The sequence below is a fragment of the Neopsephotus bourkii genome, unplaced genomic scaffold, assembly GCF_033783945.1.
Source record: "Neopsephotus bourkii isolate Nb327-2 ecotype Australia unplaced genomic scaffold, CSIRO-AGI_Nbou_v1 NB_620, whole genome shotgun sequence".
NCBI classification, from domain to species: domain Eukaryota; kingdom Metazoa; phylum Chordata; class Aves; order Psittaciformes; family Psittacidae; genus Neopsephotus; species Neopsephotus bourkii.
In genome coordinates this window covers 1,319,515-1,338,821 of record NW_026901120.1, presented here as the reverse complement: position 1 = coordinate 1,338,821, position 19,307 = coordinate 1,319,515, and the positions used below count along the sequence as shown (strand labels likewise).

At 41.6% G+C, this 19,307-nt stretch overlaps 1 protein-coding gene across 2 annotated transcripts in view; it reads left to right on the top strand.

Moving 5' to 3' along the window:
• Positions 1-19,307, top strand: part of TRPC7 (transient receptor potential cation channel subfamily C member 7) — a 76,088-nt gene that overhangs the window by 23,738 nt on the left and 33,043 nt on the right. For both annotated transcript variants that reach the window (XM_061352052.1, XM_061352054.1), the window contains one exon: positions 6,964-7,146. In XM_061352052.1, the coding sequence (XP_061208036.1) occupies positions 6,964-7,146 (183 nt within the window). The remainder of the gene's footprint in view (positions 1-6,963; positions 7,147-19,307) is intronic.

The window sequence follows — 19,307 nt, the reverse complement described above, 5'->3', positions numbered from 1 at the left end:
TAATGCAAGGGATGTTTTCATGTCTCATTGGAAACTACAAAGTTTTCACTCCTCAGTCCAAACAGCAGAACATACTGTTGTTCCTGGACTGCTTCAGCCAAAAACTGTGTTGACACAGACGGCACTGTCTGTTTTGTCCTTGGGTTCTTCTATTGGACACATCTCTTTGTGTGCCCTGATGCTCCGTCACAGGGTTTAAAACCACTCTTTGGCTGCAGGCCCTGCCTCTCTGCTCCACAATGCTGCAGCCTGGCACGCTTCAGGGGGCAAACAGTTGCCACGTTTATCTTGGCTCCATTTAGAAAGGTCCAAATAGCTTGGAAAGTGACAAAAACATACATTTCAAATGTCAGCCTCTTTTATTTGAACAGATTGCTTATTATATTGAGGTGAAGAAGTCAAGGTCTGGATCACTGCAAAAATGAACCAGAGGAATCTGTCGCTACCTCCAGACATACTTAGCAACCTTCATCTGAGCAGCGAAATGCTTTAAATGAGCACTTGGCTTCAGTTTTTCAGACACATGCCCATTGAGTATGACCCAGTACACCTAAAGCTCAAAAACACTCACTGATGTGTTGCCACTTAAGAAGCAAAAGAACACAAACCAACTTGATGTTGTGCTTCCTGAAAAATGAACTGTACAGCCTTGGCACAGCCAGTGCATGTAGGCACTGAGTCTGGAGACAATAGAAATGCACTCAGCTGCATTCAGATGTGTCCGCGGTTATGTGCACAGTTAGCAGAGCTCTTTGGAAGGGTTTCTCTGTGTTCTTCTGAAGATAATGTGGTTACATGAGCAGGATCAGTGCAAGGCCCTTCCTTAGCATCTCCTCTCAGCGCTTTGCCTCCCACAGGCCTTGTGCTGTTTTTCATTCCTAAACATATGGCCAGTCACAGGCAGCGTAAATACCCAGGAGGAAATTTGCCCAACAGCTTCTAAACTGCCTTGTGCATATTTCATGAGAGATCTAATTAGTAAATATTTATAAGCATTTGGAATATTTGATATGGTGGCTTATTTAAAAATGTAATTTCAAATCTAGCACGGAATATTACCGGTTTTCTGCCCCCCTCCTTCCCCTCACCTTTGTCTTCTTCCTAGGAGCATTTTTATCTTAGGGAGCTTTTTGTTCATGTTTATGGAATTCTCCTTTTCTTTTTTCCTGCTGTTGCTTCCCAAAACGCTAACCTCGCAATGCAGTATTTCTCTCTGTGACAGATGTGCATGTGTGATGTAGATTAAATACAAAGAACCAAGAACTTCAAGGAAACATGAAAGGAGGCTCTGTGCAAAGTGCCCACAGCTTTCGTTTGCACAGCAAGTTTAATGCTATCCAGAAATGCCAGATTTACTGCCAAGTACAGAGCTCCTGCATCGCTCACAGACAGGAGGCTGGATCCAGCAGATCTGTGCCATGCAGTTAATCCATGAACGCATTGAGGCACACAGAGGCTTTCTGGTGCCATGATAGTCCCAGTCACAGATGCTGGACGTCCATATCCATTAGTTCCAGAAGTCCTGGATTTGTGTGTTTAAACCCTCAGATTCCAGTGAGGCAGATTTATGAGACAATATACCATGGGCAGAGCCCTTGAGAAATGGTAGCTTTAATGTATAACCACTATCCTGTGTCTGCTTCTCTTTTCCTCCTTTTATTTGGCAAAACCCCTCCTGTGTACTGATAAGCAGCATTAGGTTTTTTGGATTGGTTTGGGTTTTTTTTCCCTAACAAAAGGTTTGCAGATTAAATCACCCTGAGCCAGATACGCAGTTCTTTACCCAAGGAGAAACTTATTTGTGACACTGTTTTCACTGATCAGAAGTCTGACCCTGGAGCTTTAGTATAGGTTACAGATAGAACATATTAGCTGCACACAGGATAGCAGTAATGTTAGAACATAGAACAATTAGTTGTATAGAGGATAGCAGTAAAACCTGTGAATCTTGGTGTCATCTCTAGCTGGAATATCTGTTGATGGATTGTGGTTCTCTCCCTGCTCTTTACGTGTTATTGGGAAGCAGCTATTAGGATGAATTTGACAACATGTCCTAAATGGAGACATGTGGAGTGATTTTCACAAGCAGCGCACTCGTATTTGTCATGCTGTATTTGTGTGTCATGTGCTGTCCTGTCGGTCTGTGGCCCCATTTCCAGTAACAGCTGTGCAGTGAATAATCTACAGTGATTACAACCAGAAAACCTGCAGGTTGATTGACAAGCTCATCCCACTTTGAGATTCCTGGAGCCTGAGATTGCTTCAGTGCACTGAAAAATGCTTGCAAGCATTTCGTTGGCATCATCAGGGCTTAAACATAAACCTGAGTGTGTTCCTGTATTTGGGACTAGGAAGATACCTTTTAATTGCATAGAAGGTGGTTTGATCCTTTTAATGTCTGGACCATTGGTCCCACTCCTGTTTCTGGTGAAAGCTTATCTGCACTGAGGGGGTCAGCAGAGCTCAGACCTGCTCGCTGTATGTTGCAACATCGACGCCAGGCTTGTGCCATCCAAAACACATCTGCAATGCTGGTGTTTAAGACATAGGCTCCCATGGATGATGTTCCTTTCCGATCCTTGACTGTGATTGCTTTTTAAATGAGCTGGCCAAGACAGGCTGCTGCTCTTACTTTTTCTCATTTCACTTAACATTTTTACTCCGACTGCATCCCTCTGACCTGAAACAGCTCTTTTCTGAAGAAATCTGGGTGGTTTTGAACAGATGTGGAGACATGACAGAGTTCATTTAGAACATAATCAACAGATAATAATAGGGTACTCAGAGAAATTGCAGTGAATGACAAGTACCATCAGCCTTTTCAAAACAGCAAAATTAGACATTTTTAACTCCACACGCGTAACAGTGCTAGAAGAAGCAGGAAATGGCTTATTTGGAATCCTTTTATTATGTTCTAGTTTTTAAAAAACGACATTGTAACATCTCAAGCATTATCCTGATCCTTGTCTGCTCACTGTCTCTATAGGAGATAAAATACTGTTCCCTGTGTTATTTGAAACAGACTGGCTCTCTTGCGTACTTAGTTGTGTCCTTCATCTTCCTCCCTCAGGCTTGGCAGTGTTCAGCTTGTCAGGATGAGGCCCCAGCATCCCTCATGCATGATTTGTGGTTTTCATTGCTGTAAAGATCCATCTGTTCTATGAAACATAAGCCTGAGACTTCTACAATGCAGTAGCTAATTGGAGTACTCAGGAAGGTCTGAGTACTGCAGAGAAGACTGAGCTGGGGTTTGGGTCTCCAGGATGAGTTTCTTGAGGTGATGGAAGAGAGGACCCCAGGCTTCCAGCCAGGATGGTTCCCCCCAGAAACATTCAGACCAGGAAGGCCATGAAGTGCCTGGTTCAGGGGATGAACCCCTGTGAAGCAGGGACTGTCCCTTTGCACCCCAAGACACAGTGGCTGCCTGTCCCTCTGTCTCCTGACAGCCACCAGCAGTCCTCGGGGCTCTGATCTTCAAAACCTTGCTGTAGGAAATGTGTCCTGGTTCTCCTTCACCTCTTCCTCCTGATGCCTCCCCCTCTCCCTGCGGCTGCAGCCACAAAAGGGAACCTCTCCACTGTCAGAGCGCTCCTTTGCGCAGGGAGCGCAGCATCTCAGATGCTTCCACATGTGTGAAATAGAGGCAGTTTGCACAGCACTGGCACATACACTGATACAGTTTGCATGCTTGGAAATCCTCTTGGCTTCCTTGAGTTTTTTACCGTGTATCACGAATTGCAACTCAGTGTTAGGTCATTTCTGCTTGGGTCATCAAAGCTGCACTGTGCACACCGGGGTCAGGAGGAGCTCGGCTGTCGGTCTCCTGCTAACCTCAGCTTAAAAGCACAGCCAATAGCATGTGCTTGCAAAGGGAAAGACACTGAGAGTCATAGAGCGGCTGTGTTCTCTCCCTCAGACTGAACGGAGGTTTCTGTGCTGACTATGAGCATTAAGGAAGCCAGGACAAAGATGACAAATGCCTTTGTAAGAGGAATTGTTAGAAGGCACAGCAGGCTCCGTGAGCATCGAGGCTTGTCTTAACACGTGAGCAGTTGTCTGAGAGCAGTAAGCTGCTGTCCTGCCTGGCTGCAGATTGGCTGGAAGGTTTTAGTTTAGTTCAGTTTAGAAAGCCTGTACCTTTGGTCGAGTTCCTTACTGCTGTTGTCTGTTTAAACACTGGAGTAAACAATTTAGACAAAAACATCATTCATAGTCTCTGCAAATATACAGAACCAGTGAAAACATGAGGCTTGGAGATGGGAAAAAAGTTGGGTCTTGATGGAGCTTGCCAGCTGGGAGCCTGCCATTTGCAGCTGCCTTAGAAGCACTTTCTAGTTGCTAACTAAACTTTCTTTAAGGATTGAAAGAGGAAAAATCATAGAATCATAGAACAGTTAGGGTTGGAAAGGACCTTAAGATCATCCAGTTCCAACCCCCTGCCATGGGCAGGGACACCTCACACTAAACCATGGCACCCAAGGCTTCGTCCAACCTGTCTTTGAACACCGCCAGGGATGGAGCATTCACAATCTCCCTGGGCAACCCATTCCAGTGCCTCACCACCCTCACAGTAAAGAATTTCCTCCTTAGATCCAATCTAAACTTCCCCTGTTTAAGTTTTAACCCATTACCCCTTGTTCTATCACTACAGTCCCTAATGAAGAGTCCCTCCCCAGCATCCCTATAGCCCCCCTTCAGATACTGGAAGGCTGCTCTGAGGTCTCCATGCAGCCGAGAAGAAATAATCTGAGCTAATACATACAAGTTGTTCAGATGATGCTGGAATGGTGATGAAAATGACTTAAAATGTGCTGGCTAAAAGAGAAACTTGTGACCTTTACAAACAGTACATAGAGAATGGTATTAAAACTTAGCAGACTTCTCACCCTTATGTTTATAAACCAGCTGGGTTTGTTAAGAGTCTCCATCACCTGTGGCATGTAGGCATTTCATTCCCAGCCTGCATCTATTTTCAGTTGTATCTGTATTTGCTGTCTTTTACAATTCCTATAGTTACTTCCAGGCTGATGTTTTTGTTTGGGCATCTATTCTGTCAGTGAACAAATAAGCTTTCTATTTATTGAAATTCATTTTGGTATGGTGAAGATTAAAGCATGGAATTGATTAGAGAGGAGCGCTTTGAATCCATAAAGTTCTATCCGTCTTTCATTTGCATTTCAGACCTGACTTAACCCTGTATTTTATAACATTCACTCTGCAAACCCTATCTCCACCTAGCTTTAGATGCAAATGTGCAGCCGTTTTCTGTGTGAACCTTGAGGACATCTTAAATCTTAGTGTATTAAATTGGCACATTTAGAGAAGGCTTGGTGCCCCACTTTCTGCAATGGGGCATGCGCCTCCTCTACCAGAGGTTAACATCTACTCATTCTGATGTCTCCTTTTAATGAAGATGTGAAGTTCTTGCTGATCTCCATGTATAAACCTGTGGTCTGATTACAGCACTCAAGGAAGAAAAGGGAAACCCAGACTTCAATCTTTTTGGTAGACGAGAGGATGCGAACACACAACTTCCACCTTGTAGAAGGTCTCACTACTAAAAAGCAGGCTATTCCCTAGCTCTTCCAGTTCCTGTGAGAATGCTCTAGTCCCAGCCCTGAAGGTGTTTCTGGATCTAGGAAACAGCTATTCATAACCTTCAGCATATAGGATAGCACAGCAAGCAAAGCTGGGATGCACGCACATGCATTAGAAGGAACCTCAAACCTATGACAAAGTCATTAAACCAGCTTACTTCAAATATTCATTAGCAAGAGCATCTCAGTTCTTAAGGGCAAAAACTGTCCAAAGACATTTAACCACCTCTGGTAACATCATATCTTAGACACTGTTGTTCTACCTATCTAATGAGCGTTTGCACACTGCTGAGATCTTTGCCTAACAAGGAAGGCTAATATATTGCTATGTGTAAATGTTGGAATTAATAATTTAGAACATCTAGGTGTAAAAACCAGGTTACTTTCATCATCCCATCCGAGCCAGGTTTAACTAATTTCTTTTCTTGGCTGCTGCCTTAATTAGATAAACTGCTGAATTTAATTAACTCATCAAACCTAATTTGAAAAGCTCTCTCAAGTCAGTAAGAGCTTGTCTTATGCTTATTATTTCTATTTGTTACCTCAAGTCCTTAATATCACCATTTTGTTCGGCTATTAATGGTAGCCTTAATTCTTTTCTAATTTGCTGCATTTACCCAGACAGTGGCATTTTCCTCGTTTCTTAAGTATCAGCATGTGAAGATCAATCACAGTTTAATTTAAGACATTGAAATTGCTCTTCAACCTCCCTATCAAGTCAGCCATGTACTGTCTCTTTTCCCATAAGTGTAATTTGGGTTTGCAAGGTGAAAGTCATGTTGTGTTTCTGAAGCCCCATTTACTGGAGAAGTGTTATGACAGAAATGATCCTCTGGATGCTCTTTTAAGACTCTTTAACCAAATTATTAGGTAATAAATTTGAAACTGAAATTTCTATTACAATGAGGTAATTCATTTGAACACATCTGTATCTGATGCTTCAGCTTCTTGTACCCATTCGAAGCTCCTTGGTGGTTACTATAGAAAGAATTGCTAGCAAAGAATTTAAGTTCTAAAATTTATCAGGGCCTTTGTTTGGGTATGTTTTCACATTTCTAGAGGATGCACCACACAGAGGGGAGAGATAAGCAATTGCTTAACATCAGTATTTGCCTATACATTATTTACTTGTTCTGTAAAGCATGCTCTATTGTAATGTAAACTATGCTGCTAGTAGAAACATTGCTAACTGAGTCTGAGAGAGTTTCTGTATGTGAAAAGCTAGCTACATCCTGGGTGGAATTAAGTTTTTTCCTACTATCCCACCTAGGGTTTTTTAACAGAAAAATCACAGTTCCTCCCTCTTGCTTTTTCTGTTTATTTGAGTTAACAATTAAATAGCTTGTTTTTCTCTGTTTTCCCTTAGAATGACTATAGGAAGCTATCTATGCAATGCAAAGACTTTGTTGTGGGGGTGCTGGACCTGTGCAGAGACACTGAAGAAGTAGAAGCTATTCTGAATGGAGATGTGAACATACATTTGTACCCCGAGCACCACCGGCCAAGTCTGAGCAGGATTAAACTTGCTATTAAATACGAGGTCAAAAAGGTAAGGCACTGCTTTGGGTTCTTGGTGAATACATCTTCACATCTAAATTATGCTTCCTTGATGTCTCCTGAAAAAAATAATAAATAACAGATAGATTTCAATGGGACCAGGACAATTCCTAGAATTTTAGCAATTTATGGCTTGATTTGCATTTTCTCACATACTTCACTATGGAGAAGGCTATTTGCAAAAGGTACATTATAGCAGGTATGGCATCTGTTTTAATGATAGGCATGAATGTACAGATGGCCCAAAGGAACTGCCCATAGAGCACAGTGCATCCCTGTGCTGGCCACGGCGCTGAACTTCTGAAGACTTCAGCAGGGACCAAAGTTGTTACTGTACCAAACTGAGGCTCTTCCTTCCTTCACTGTGATTTACACAAAGGGGTGAAACTAGCATTTTAAAGTAAGAAGTTTTGTGGCTTTCATTCAGAATTAGATCAAAACCTCCAGAAATCAATTTCTGTTCAACTTGGAAAAGTGAAAGTAGATAAACATTGATGAAACATGATACATTCCCAGCTTCCTCTCTCCTAAAGTTTCAGAACCATATTCTAAGAGCTCAGTTTTCCCCACACCCAGAAAGCAGAAGGAAGATGTATATTGTAAGGAAAACCATGAAGACTGAATGATTTTTAGAAGTGTTTTAAATGAGAATTCAGCTTTACAGAAGTATCTTGTATGAATTGGAAATTTGATTCTGGCAAATCCTAGGCCTGGGTGGTCCCAGCTAATTGCTCCTACAATATGCATTGATGGCAACTGGGCTTCTGCTACAGGACTTGAAGAGCATTCCAAATTTTCAAGCTAACATCTGCTCTCTCTTTCCTCTCCCAAACCCACCACCTGCTTCAGTTTGCCTCTTGACTGTGCTACTGTGCTGGCTAAAGGAGGTCTTTTCCTGCTATGAAAGCCATTAATTAGAGACTCTTAAAACTCTTATTTGAAATGAGTTGCTTTCATGCAGGAGCACATAAGATGGAGCCAAATATTTCCTCCTGCAATGTTGTGTCTGTGTCATTCTGTTACCCAAACTGGGTGTAACAGCTCAGTTCACTCTGAGATGTCTTTCAACAAGCTGAGTGAAGTTTAGTTGTTGAAACACTTGCTCTGGTGCTTTTAGAAAATGAGCTCAACTAAAAGTGACTGATAGCACCTGAACGGAATCAAGCCCCCAGTATCAAGCAATAGTCCCCAGTGACCTAGGGTCTAAAAATTATCATTAAGTTGCTCAGAACCTCAAGCCTTTTTCCATGTTTGAAGTCTCCTGCACTATTTTCTTTGTTTATTCTTCTAAATATTTGTGTCATACATTAGATACAAAGGCCATAAGCCAGAGCTAAATTGCTGTTAGTTATAGTGAAGCTTTGAGCACTTTCATCCTAGCTCAGTTGGTTTCAGAGGAACGTTTCCTCCATTTCTAGCATTGCATATATGCATGAACACCGGCCTAAAGCATCTGTGGTAGGTCATATACAGTTGATTTTATTATATATAACTATCTTCCTATACCCAGGAAAGCTGAGCATCCGTTCTGGATCACCATAACTTGTTGCTCACCTATAATAGCTACTAAACTAATTACAGAACAGAAGCATTTGTCAGCATCACGCTGACTTTCAGATTAGCACTTTTCAGACTATTCTCTTCAGCAGGCAGTATGCATCTATATGTAAGATGAGCATTTAACTGCTAATTCAAAAGTCAGATTGTTCCAGTTGTGGGAGGCAGAGACATGCTCAGATAAATGGCTTTGGTGACTGGATGTGACATGATAATAGACAGATCACACTTGCTGAACACAGGTTGCATTACGGTAATATAGTAATGGTTTCCTTTAGAGGCAGTACATTTCAGGTACAAGTTTTTATTCAGCTGGGAGAGATTTAAGCTCATGTATACAACCAAACTTTGAGATCTGTTTTCATTTTAAGAAATGAAATAGAATGTAGATAGTTACAATATGGGTAATTATAATATAAATAGCTAATAGTAATAGATATCAACCCCATAATAGAGTGGCGAGATGGAGGGTGAATTACTATACATATTTAATAAACCAATTCTTGGACATATTCAGTAAATTTCAAGTCTCTTTTTCAAAGCTAATGCAATGACTCAGAGGCGTAAGATCCTACGTGGCCCTCCAAGTGTGAAAGGCAAGAGCACCAAGTGACTTCCCACCCCCAGCACCTGAACCCCTAAACCCCATTGCTTGGCCTCACAGTGCTGCCTGCCCAGGCCAAGCCCTGGAGCTGAGATGTGGGTGGCTGTAGCTCACCCAGGAATAGTCCCAGGGATATGGAGACCTTGCCAAGTTTCAGACTGTGCTCTGGGACTCGAATGACACATAAATTCTTGTGTTTGCCACTTTTACTGTCCTGGAAGTTTAGTTGGCAGGATAGTAGCAATGAAGGGACTACTGATGTGCCTGCCATCCCTGCTCCCTGCCTCCACCATTAGCATCAGCATTCAGATGGTCACTTTTGTATTCTCCAGCTCAGCAAGCTTCCAATGAGCCAGAGAAATAAAGATGTTTACTTAGATTAGTATAGAGCTCCTGGTGTATTTTGTATTGGTTCTTCCCCATGAACATCAAGAAGAATCCTAGACAAGGCAATTTTAGATATTTCAGAATGGTCTGAGAAAATAAGAAGTGTTAATTGTTATGGGTTTTTTTTTCATTATGTTAGTACCCAGACTGCATATTTGCATTCACATCTGAAATTGTAATAAAGATTTGAAGTTTAAAAAAGTCTATTTCTACCATCAGCTTCTTAATTCACATTTTTATATTAGCACTCAAAGGGCCTACAGTAGGTCTTCTTTGATGAAAATTTTCAGAGAACAATTTATATTGAAAATTGTTATTTAATATCCATGATTTTACTTTTACAGCTGCTGATGCAGTCTGCATTTTCTCACACTTATTTCCAGAGTCTGGGAAATATGCCTTTTATGTATTTAAATCATCTGTGACTTTTTTGCTGACTTCTTCCTTGTGCCCATCTGAACATTTTAGGGATGCAGTTTGATGCTATGTTATGCAGTTTAAATTTTAAGTCCTAACTTTAGTCCTAAGTTTTAAGTCCTAGCGTTCCAATACAGTATGTTCTTGACCTTGAATTCAGCAGTTGTGCTCCCCAGTAATTCACACTTATTTGGAGGTGGATGTTACAAATCCTTTGCATGTTCAGTGCACATCATGTCTGAATTGCAGGGAGCAGCCATCAACCTTGTGGTAGCTTTTAGCCCTGAACGCTGCTGCTTGTGCTTCTGGTATTGAAGGTCAAATCCCTGCTTGAATATCCCAAGTCCAGGGACAACTTGCCCTGGAGATGGATGTTAACAGACTTGTTCACTGATCGTGCTCTACTGGTACAGGAAAACCTTGTATGCACATCAGGTATAAAAAGGGGACTGAAGGCTTCCTCTCCTCTAAACCTGCAACTGGTACCTACAGTAGGTTATTGTCCAGGCCCTAAATGATCCTTCGTGCTTCCCATTGGAGTTCCCTGTTACCTCACCCCTCTGCCACTCCAAAAAAGGCAGTTCTCTGTTGAAAGAATGGGTTTATTGATCACTGTCTTTTTTTCCCCATTTCCAACATTTGAGATGAATCTTGGAACGTCGTTTAAGAAAGCATCAAAAGTTCCAGACTTCACTTGTCTGTCTCTTTGCTTCCTTTTTTTTTATCCTATAAGGCATGCTACTAGCACATATGAGATGCTGGCAAGAAATCATATTTGAGGCTGTAACATAATTGAAGGGCTTTACCTAGGAGGTTATTGAGGAATTAAGAAACTCTGTTTGTACATATTTTGCAGCAAGGAGAAAGCTACAATTACAGTAGTTGACAAAGTGGTATTTAAAAAGTGCTGTGTTACTCTGATTCTTTCTGAAAGAACTTGATAATCGCTGTACCCCAGGATTCTAGGAAAACCCCACTCAAATGTCCTCTGCTCACGATTTCATCCTTCAAATTGGCTGCCTTGATCCAAAATTCCTCGAAAATTATTACAAAGGGAACAGTTTGTCAAGGGCAAAAGGAATAATTTGCAAACACTTGAGCATCTACTGAGCCCTGGATTCTTTCCAAGAAATTGACTTTTAGCCCATGTCACCAGGATTGATGCAAATTAACCTTCATCTCCTCTGATGTTATTTAGCAGTGTTTCAGGCTTCCATTCTCCATTCGAGAAGTGATTTCTTTCTCCTCCAGTTGTGCAGAGCCTTGGGCAAAGGGAGGAGAGAGGTTGGGTGCATAAAGAGCCACAGAGCACACTGCTGATGCTGTAGGAAGCCTGTTCAGGTGGTTTCTTTGGGTGTCGTAGGAGAGGGCTGGAGAACTGTCACAGTGTGAAAGCAAATGTCATGGAGGAGTCCAACAGCTATAATGGAAATGGCAAAATTAAAAGCAGTATTAAGGTGAAACAGGAATTACGTTATAGTTATATATATATATATATATATACACACTGGTGGATTATAGCCAAAAATAGCTTGAGTTGCTAAATTGGAGTTCTGGTCCCAAGGAAAGAAATAAAACTGACCTTGAGCTTCGTGAGCTATGAATACTCTCATGTGTTCTTCACACAGGCTTACAACATCTAAGTGAGAGCTTGCTTCATGTTCTTGGGTGAAAACTGCAGAATAATGTTTTTTCTTGTCTTGAAACAGTTGAACAGTTTTGTTTTCAATCAGATAGTGGAAATATAATTGTAATGCAGGTTTTTCCTTTATGTAAGCCCATTTTTAATTAAGCCAGCATGTGATTTGTACCTCTGAGAGGCATAGGTACAGAGGCTGGGACAACTGTCTTTGACTGAAAAAATACACCATTTTACTCATGTATATCAGCTTTACAGAGCCCTTTGTATTTTCTATGCTCATTTTTGTCTGTATTGCTATGCTCGTTTCTTATTACCCTTTAATGTTGGCAGGGGGCTTATATATCAACAGCTCTAAAGCTGTTGCTTCTCTGTAGGAGATGACATTCATTCTCCTTCTTTCCCAATGTCAGCATTATTGGGGCTGTATTCTTTTAATTGCAAACCTTGTGTGCCCACCACTGTTCTCCCAGCACCGCACTTCACAGCCATCACAAAGCTGGAACACCCTTCTCTTTCACAAATTTTAATTTACTTACTATTAAGACACACAAATTTGGTTTGGAAAAGAAAAGAAAAATTAATAAGAATTAAACAGAACACCAGATGGCTGAGTAAATCCTATTTAATAGAGAGCTGGAACAGGAACTTTTCTCATAACTGTATTATTAATAATTAACATATGGAGGATGCTTCAAACAGAATAGTCACGGCTGCATTAGATTATAGTTTTTCACTGCATTGGTCATGCGACTCAGATTCTTCAGGGCATAAGAAGTCCCAGTTCTTGCCAACTGCTGCAACAACCTGTGGTCCCCATTGGTTTCCTCAGAGGATGTGGTTTTACCCTGCACGATGTCGTGCCTTCCAGTGTTTTTCTCACCACTGGATGTGACCCCATTTGCAGCATTTCCACCCCTTATGGGAGCTAGGGAAGGTTAATGCCTGAATGGGCAGAAGAACCAGCCCTGCTCCTGCTCAAGAGACAGCTCTGCCCCTCAAAATGTCCAGGGACACTGCCCCTTAAAGGCTGGGGCAGAGCTCACTTCGTCCATCCCTAGGAAGGCGAATTTGGTGTTTGCAAGAGAAGCACAAGAAAATAAGCTGGGGAAGAGAGAGCAGGAGAAGCCCAGGAATGACCAGTAGTTCTGAAACACTTCCCTTTGGGAGAGCAAGGAGTGGGTCTGTGCCATGGTGGGTGGCTATTTATCCTGCAGGTTCCTGCAGTGGTGTGCCCTGGGGAGGGATCACTGAAGGGGAAGGCAGAGGGGGCACACTTCCCACTGCCTCGCACACAGCCTGTGCGTTGGCCTTAGCACAAATGGCATGCTACCTTTCAGTAACCCAAATGGGGCGTTTCAGCTCCACAGCTTCCAGAGCTCTGCAGGTCACAGGAAATCTCTCCTGTGGGTGTTTTGTCATTTGGAGGAAAATCAGGAGTTTCCCATGGGACAGATATTGATATTTCTGTACCACAGTGATCGTACCATGCACACATATGGCTTGAAGCAGGACATGGTTATGTTTTACCACCTGAATGTGAAGCTTCAAGGAGGAGAACTCAGGGAAAAAGCCTTCCAAGAAGTTGGCTTTTTATTTTTGTTTCTGTAATTCCTGGTTAATCCTTTTCCACGCTTTAGCTTCAGGAGTATTTAACAGAGGTCTTATGGAGTCACTGATGGCTTGGACTGTGGTGGTGTGAAAAGTGTCTTTTGTTTCCATCACTGGAGAACCAGAGAGCAGTGTGATAGTGTAATCTAATAGCTATGTGAGCAGTGGAAACAGGGTCATTTTGGACTCTTAAGCTTATCCATGTGATTTTTGTTCTTACGTTTTTAATAGCATATTACAGACATAGGATATTGGCAAAGGAAGGAGTTACTTCCTCACAGAAAGTGTTTCTATGCCTCTGAGTATTTCATTAGCAAGGTTCCTTCCTCCCACTAAAATCTGTGGTTCTGATTATTTCCTTTTGCCCAGATGTTTTAATTTCTTTTCTTTCCCAAGATGAATCTCATTTTGTTATTTCCTGCCCATACATCCATCCTCTCAAGGCTTAAATGAATCATTTTTCCACCCTGAGTGGGGTTTGCTTTATTCCCAATTTACTGTAATATGCAGTCTTAACTATTTTCATTTGCAAAGTGCCACAAGGTCTTAGATGTCCCTCAAGACACTGTCAAGAGAGCACAGAACACATCAAATTCATTGCATGGATGTCCATAAAAAATGAAAGGAATTAAGATTCCTTTATTAATAATAAATTTATCTTAGAAAAGAGCAGTTAATATGGTCTGCTCTAAACCTGACCTTAGTTGCCCCCGATTTTGCCTTCATCTATCTTCCCATAGGCAGTAGACTTTCTAATGTGCATTTTGGATGGGAAGTCAAATGAGGATGAGTATAACCCCTCAAAAAAATAGTAAGATTCAAAATTTCAAGTTCCTGAGGACATCTTCCTAAGTGATGTTCAAATTTGCATGGATACTGGGCTAGGATGAGGCTCTCCTACATGAGATTCTTGTCACACACATGTAGATGTCTACATTTGAGTATGCGTTGGAGACTCTATACCTCATGCTGAGAGGAGTTTCATCCTGTGAGTCTTTCTTTCCAGCACTGGGAGCAAAGCCATCTACACTGGAGGCATCTGAGTCTGAGCACCAGCCCAGTTTCCTCACCACATAGCACAGGACAAACAGTTTACTGACTCTCTTGGGGAGGAAGAGGCTAATGCGTGTTAAATTTCTCCTTCTGTGAGCACTGTGGTTGTGTATTTTTGAGGCACCAAAGGGAGCTGCTTATTTGGTACCTTTTTATTGTGGCGTGCTTTCAGATGAATAATTAAATAATCAGGATTTTCAAGTTATTTTGCTTTGCACAGGGATGAAAACCCTGGAATGTTAAGGGCTGCGACTTCCAATTCACTGGTTCATTTGGTTGTTTTTCAGGTAAATAATTCAGTGATAAGATTTATCCATTCATGTAAAAAGAGGAGAAAACGGGCATTAGCAATATATCTCTCCCGAAAACATGCAGCCACTAGAATATGAAACTGAAGAGCCAAGCACCATATTTGCAACCCTGCAACAGAATGCTTCATGCAAGAAAGAGATTCTATCCTTATATCAGGGAAATTAAATTCTAAAGGAACTTTAGGCAGAACAAGGTTTAAACGGAACCATTTAAAGAATTTGTTTAAACTCTGCATTTTCTAGTCATACACTTCAAATATATCAAATATAAATGTAATACAAATGTATTTTGTATTACATGAATGATGAAAACATCCCCCTCCATTCCTTCCACTGCTAGTAGGATTATTAATTTTGTGTTTTCCCTCATCACTGGAGAGCATTTCTTTCAATGGGCAAATTGCATTTGAAGTGGTCCTGGCAGTTTTATTTACCCCATTATTTTTGCTTTCTATTAGATTAGTTTGGTTTTATTGGGTTTTATTTTGTGCCTACTTAACAACCCGGTGCCTGGTTGAATCTTGTTTCCATCCACACTGCAGGACCACACCATGTGCTTCTCAGAGCTGCACCACACGGGTGTTCTGAGGCAGTCACACAAGCATTGTGATGCTGGGGTGACCTTCACTGCTTTGGTTCTGTCTTCCCATCACCCTTGCAAAGTGAGATCTCAATCCTGTTAATGTACTCACTGATTTAGCTGAGAGCAAAAGATCTATCCCAAGCACGCTTGCTTTTATAGAACAGACTGAGTTACAGGGAAGAGATGTGGTTGTAAACTAATGCTAAGGATTTAAATGCTCAAAATCGGAGTTTGGGATTAGATGATTAAGGCCAAGCAGCAAGTGGATCCAGGTACTGGATTTCCATAAAGCTGGGAAATATGTGAGTATCTTGGGATTTGATACAAGCACTGCCAAATGGCTCTAATAAGAGAAATGTTTTCATTCAGAAAGGTGCAGGTGAAAGGTCTTATGAAAGGCATGTTTTTTTATTAAAACCATAATAAAGGTTTCTGGTTTTTTGCCTTAGAAGTAACTCAGAGAAGGAGGCTGCACAATTTGCTCTTTGTTGGGGTTTTTTCCTGGTAATTCCAGCTCATATGGGCTCTGCCTACAAATATAAACCTTTTCCCTTTGCTGCCAAGTTTATAAATGCTGATGTTAGACTCTAGTTATCAGGTCTGAACATTCAGCAAGACTGTCATAAAGCTCATTGACAGGATGAGCAAGAACATCATGAATATTTGTCTGATGCCATTAGACAGTCAAATGAACCCCAGGGACAGAGGGAAAGCTGCAGAAATCCTCAGGGCAGGGATGTTTCCTTGCTTCATGTCCTTTGTGTGTGTCTGGAGCAACCGCATCATCTCGGAGGACCTTTCCTCACATATTTATTCTTATGCAGCAGCCAGATCCCATTGAAACAAGTCTTGATCAGCTGAATTTTTTTTTATCCAAGTTGGACAGTGTTCCATGAAGTTCCTTTTTGGGTATTGATGATGGAATTTGGACCTGCTGCTTTACTCTCCCTTGCAAGGTTACTCTGGTGCAGTGTTTGAAGAACTGGGCCTGTGGCCACAGATAGAACTTAACTATAATTAGAGCAATATAATTTCTCTTTTGTGAAAAGGTCACAGCCTCACAGCACGAGTATTTGGACTGGAATTTTACTTATTATTTTTAATTCATAAATAATAGGATAAGTAATTTTCTATTTCTTTCTGCAGTTTTACTTGCTCCTCCTATGAGGCACAACAGCAAATGGTGAGCCAACTTCTAACTGTATTTGCCAACTGGCAGCCTCATTTGTCATAGTTTAATAGCACAAGCACTTGCAAAAGGCAGGGGTTTTTCTGCACTCCAGATCGTGGAATAAATACATTATATTCCATCTGCTTCTGCATAGGTGTCTCAGAATAGCTTCTTCAAAAGAAAAGGCTCTTCGTTCACTTGGAGGTTCACAGAGCAGAGTACAAGGAGAAAATAGGAAAAGGCAGATGCATATATTGGCCTTTTCCTGTACTCCATATTTCCTAGGAAGCTTCAGTGATTTCCACTGAGCTCTGTTTCCTGCTCTGCATTGCGTGAAATTACTGTGCAAGTAGGGAGGTCTTTTGCCAGATCAAAAACTGTTCCAGCACAGTTTCCTTTATTCTTTATTTCAAGGTTGGGTTTTTCCTTTTCTCACCCCCCAAAATAGCATGTTTCAGTTCAAAAAAGGTATTTTATTCAGTATAAATCCAGAGTCTTTACGTAGGCTTCAAGTCTTAGAAACATTTAAAATATCAAAGGAATCTCTAAAAGTGAAAAGTGGTTTAAATGCAATGACATTAGGGTTTGTTTTAATATTATCAGTACTAGGTGTTTCTGTCAGGTGCATGTGGGCATTTGTTTATCCTTTAATTCATCTGATCCTCTTTGGTGAAATGGCAGTGTATTCTCTGCCCTTTGAGGAAGAGCAGTAATATCCTGCTTCGGTCTTTCCCTCAGTTTCTTCCAGCCCTGCCGATGTTTGCTGGTACTCCCACAGCATCTTCTGCAAGCCACTGAAAAAGGATGATTTCATATCACCCTCTGAAGAAGGTTTTGCTGGGAGAAGGGTGGTTCTGAACACACAAAAACAAGGACAGGCAATACTTTCACCTTTTCAGAGCACACAAGGTGTGTGGCTCAGATCTCATCTGGCTTTTGCAGCGCATGGCTCCCTGCAGGAGTACTGCTCCTGTATTGCCTGGTGACATCCCTAGCAACATGGTATGCAATCCACTCGGTGCTGTCCTCATTTCCCCTTGTAATTCAGAAGCACAGGGGGTAAGGATTGACTCAAGTGAGTCATTGGCATTTCCAGCAGGATCTCTGCCATTTGAAGCATTCCACACCCAACCAGGGGTTCCTGTGAGGAGGTGCTGCAGCCTAAATCGTGTTACTCAATGGAGGCTTGCAGAAGTGATGAACTACATCAAAACACAAATGTCTAATCATCAGCCCAGGAAGGCTCTTCAAAGGGCATGAGCACGTTTACATGATGGCAAAACAAATGGCTTGTCCCTGTCCCCGCCAGTGTTTCTTGGCATCACCAGTGTTCTCCTGAAGATCTATTTATGCAGCTTCTTTTCTCTTGCTCTGATTAAACACACCGCTGCTCACCTGAATGACAGCTTTTGTTTGCTGCGGTTTGCCAGTGTTTGCCATAAGGCTTACGGTGAAGGGACGAGCTGGGGAGGACGGGGCAGGAGTATTTCTGTGAGAGCAGGACGTTAAAGTCACAAGTTTGTGTTGGTTCTGATGCGCAGGGTTTGAGAGTGTTTTCAGTGGGTCACTGATGAGTCCTTCCTGCCTGCCTCAGCCCCTGGCTATTTAGCGTTGGGTGCATTAGCAAAGCAGGATGATCCTGTCTGAGCGATTAATTCCTTTGCCTCAGTGGCAGATTTCTGCATTCGTAAGGGAATTGGAACTATTTCAGAAATAGAAGAGATACTGAGGTTTTGTTTTCCGCATGATTAATTCCAATCATCTGAGGCTGACCTCTGCCTTTTACCTACCTATCCATAAGTTCACTTCTTTCTGCTAACAGTATTTTCCTCTCCAAGATAGGTATCTTCTCCTGTTATTTTCCTTCCTGTGTAATGTAGGAGCATAGTCTGGCTCTCAGGAATTTCCTGGGGTTTTGCAATCTTTGCGGCTTATCTGTTAGGTGCCATAGGAGAAGAGGGATGCTCTTCAGGTAGGCTCTGTGGGGATGTTTCAGGAAGGGGGTTTAAATAGTGCCTCACCACTGGCAGCTTAGGCAATTGCAGTTGCCTAACACTGAACAGCAGTAGTGACCAGGGTACTTGTCACAGGCTCTTTCTCTGTCCAATATAATAGAAAACAAAAAAAGAAAGTCTCTTTGTTGCAGTGATTTCTATCAGAAGTAACTTTCTATTTCTCTACAGCTATAGAGATATAAAGGTACTTTATTGTCTGTGTAGTGAAACTCAATTTTGAACAAGGATGCTAAGGAAAAAAGTCCTCGCTCTATCATGAGCTGTAAAGCTTTTCCATAATGCATATCCATGACAAGCTACGAGACAGAGCTGTCATACATCAAATTAGATAGCAATGTGGAAGAGTTATCATTCAATGCGGTATCCGCAGTGGTCTCTGTATTTCTATGTGTAAAACAGTTCCTTTGGGCCCTTTCAATTCCCACTGAAGGCTTTGAGAGATCTTTTTCCATATTGGAGACAAATATTCAACTCATTTAATCCCCTGTAACACAGAACTGTGGCTTTGGGAGGTGTCATTGCTTTCCTGTGTCTTTCAGTGGCTCTCAAAAATGCCACCTTGACAGCTTCATTATTTGAGCTGGTTGTTCAGATTGACGGGTGGGTTTAGTTATTTAATTTTTTTTAACCTTTTTTAACTTAAAAAAAAAAAATGAAATTTGCCAAAGGGAAGTACAATTTTCTTCCTAAATCAGAGATGTATGCACGGTATAAGGAAAAATCACTGCCATCTACTGGGGGCCCTGTGCCATGGGATCAGAAAAGCATCCACTGTGGTTTCTGAATGCAGCAGCAGTGGAAAACC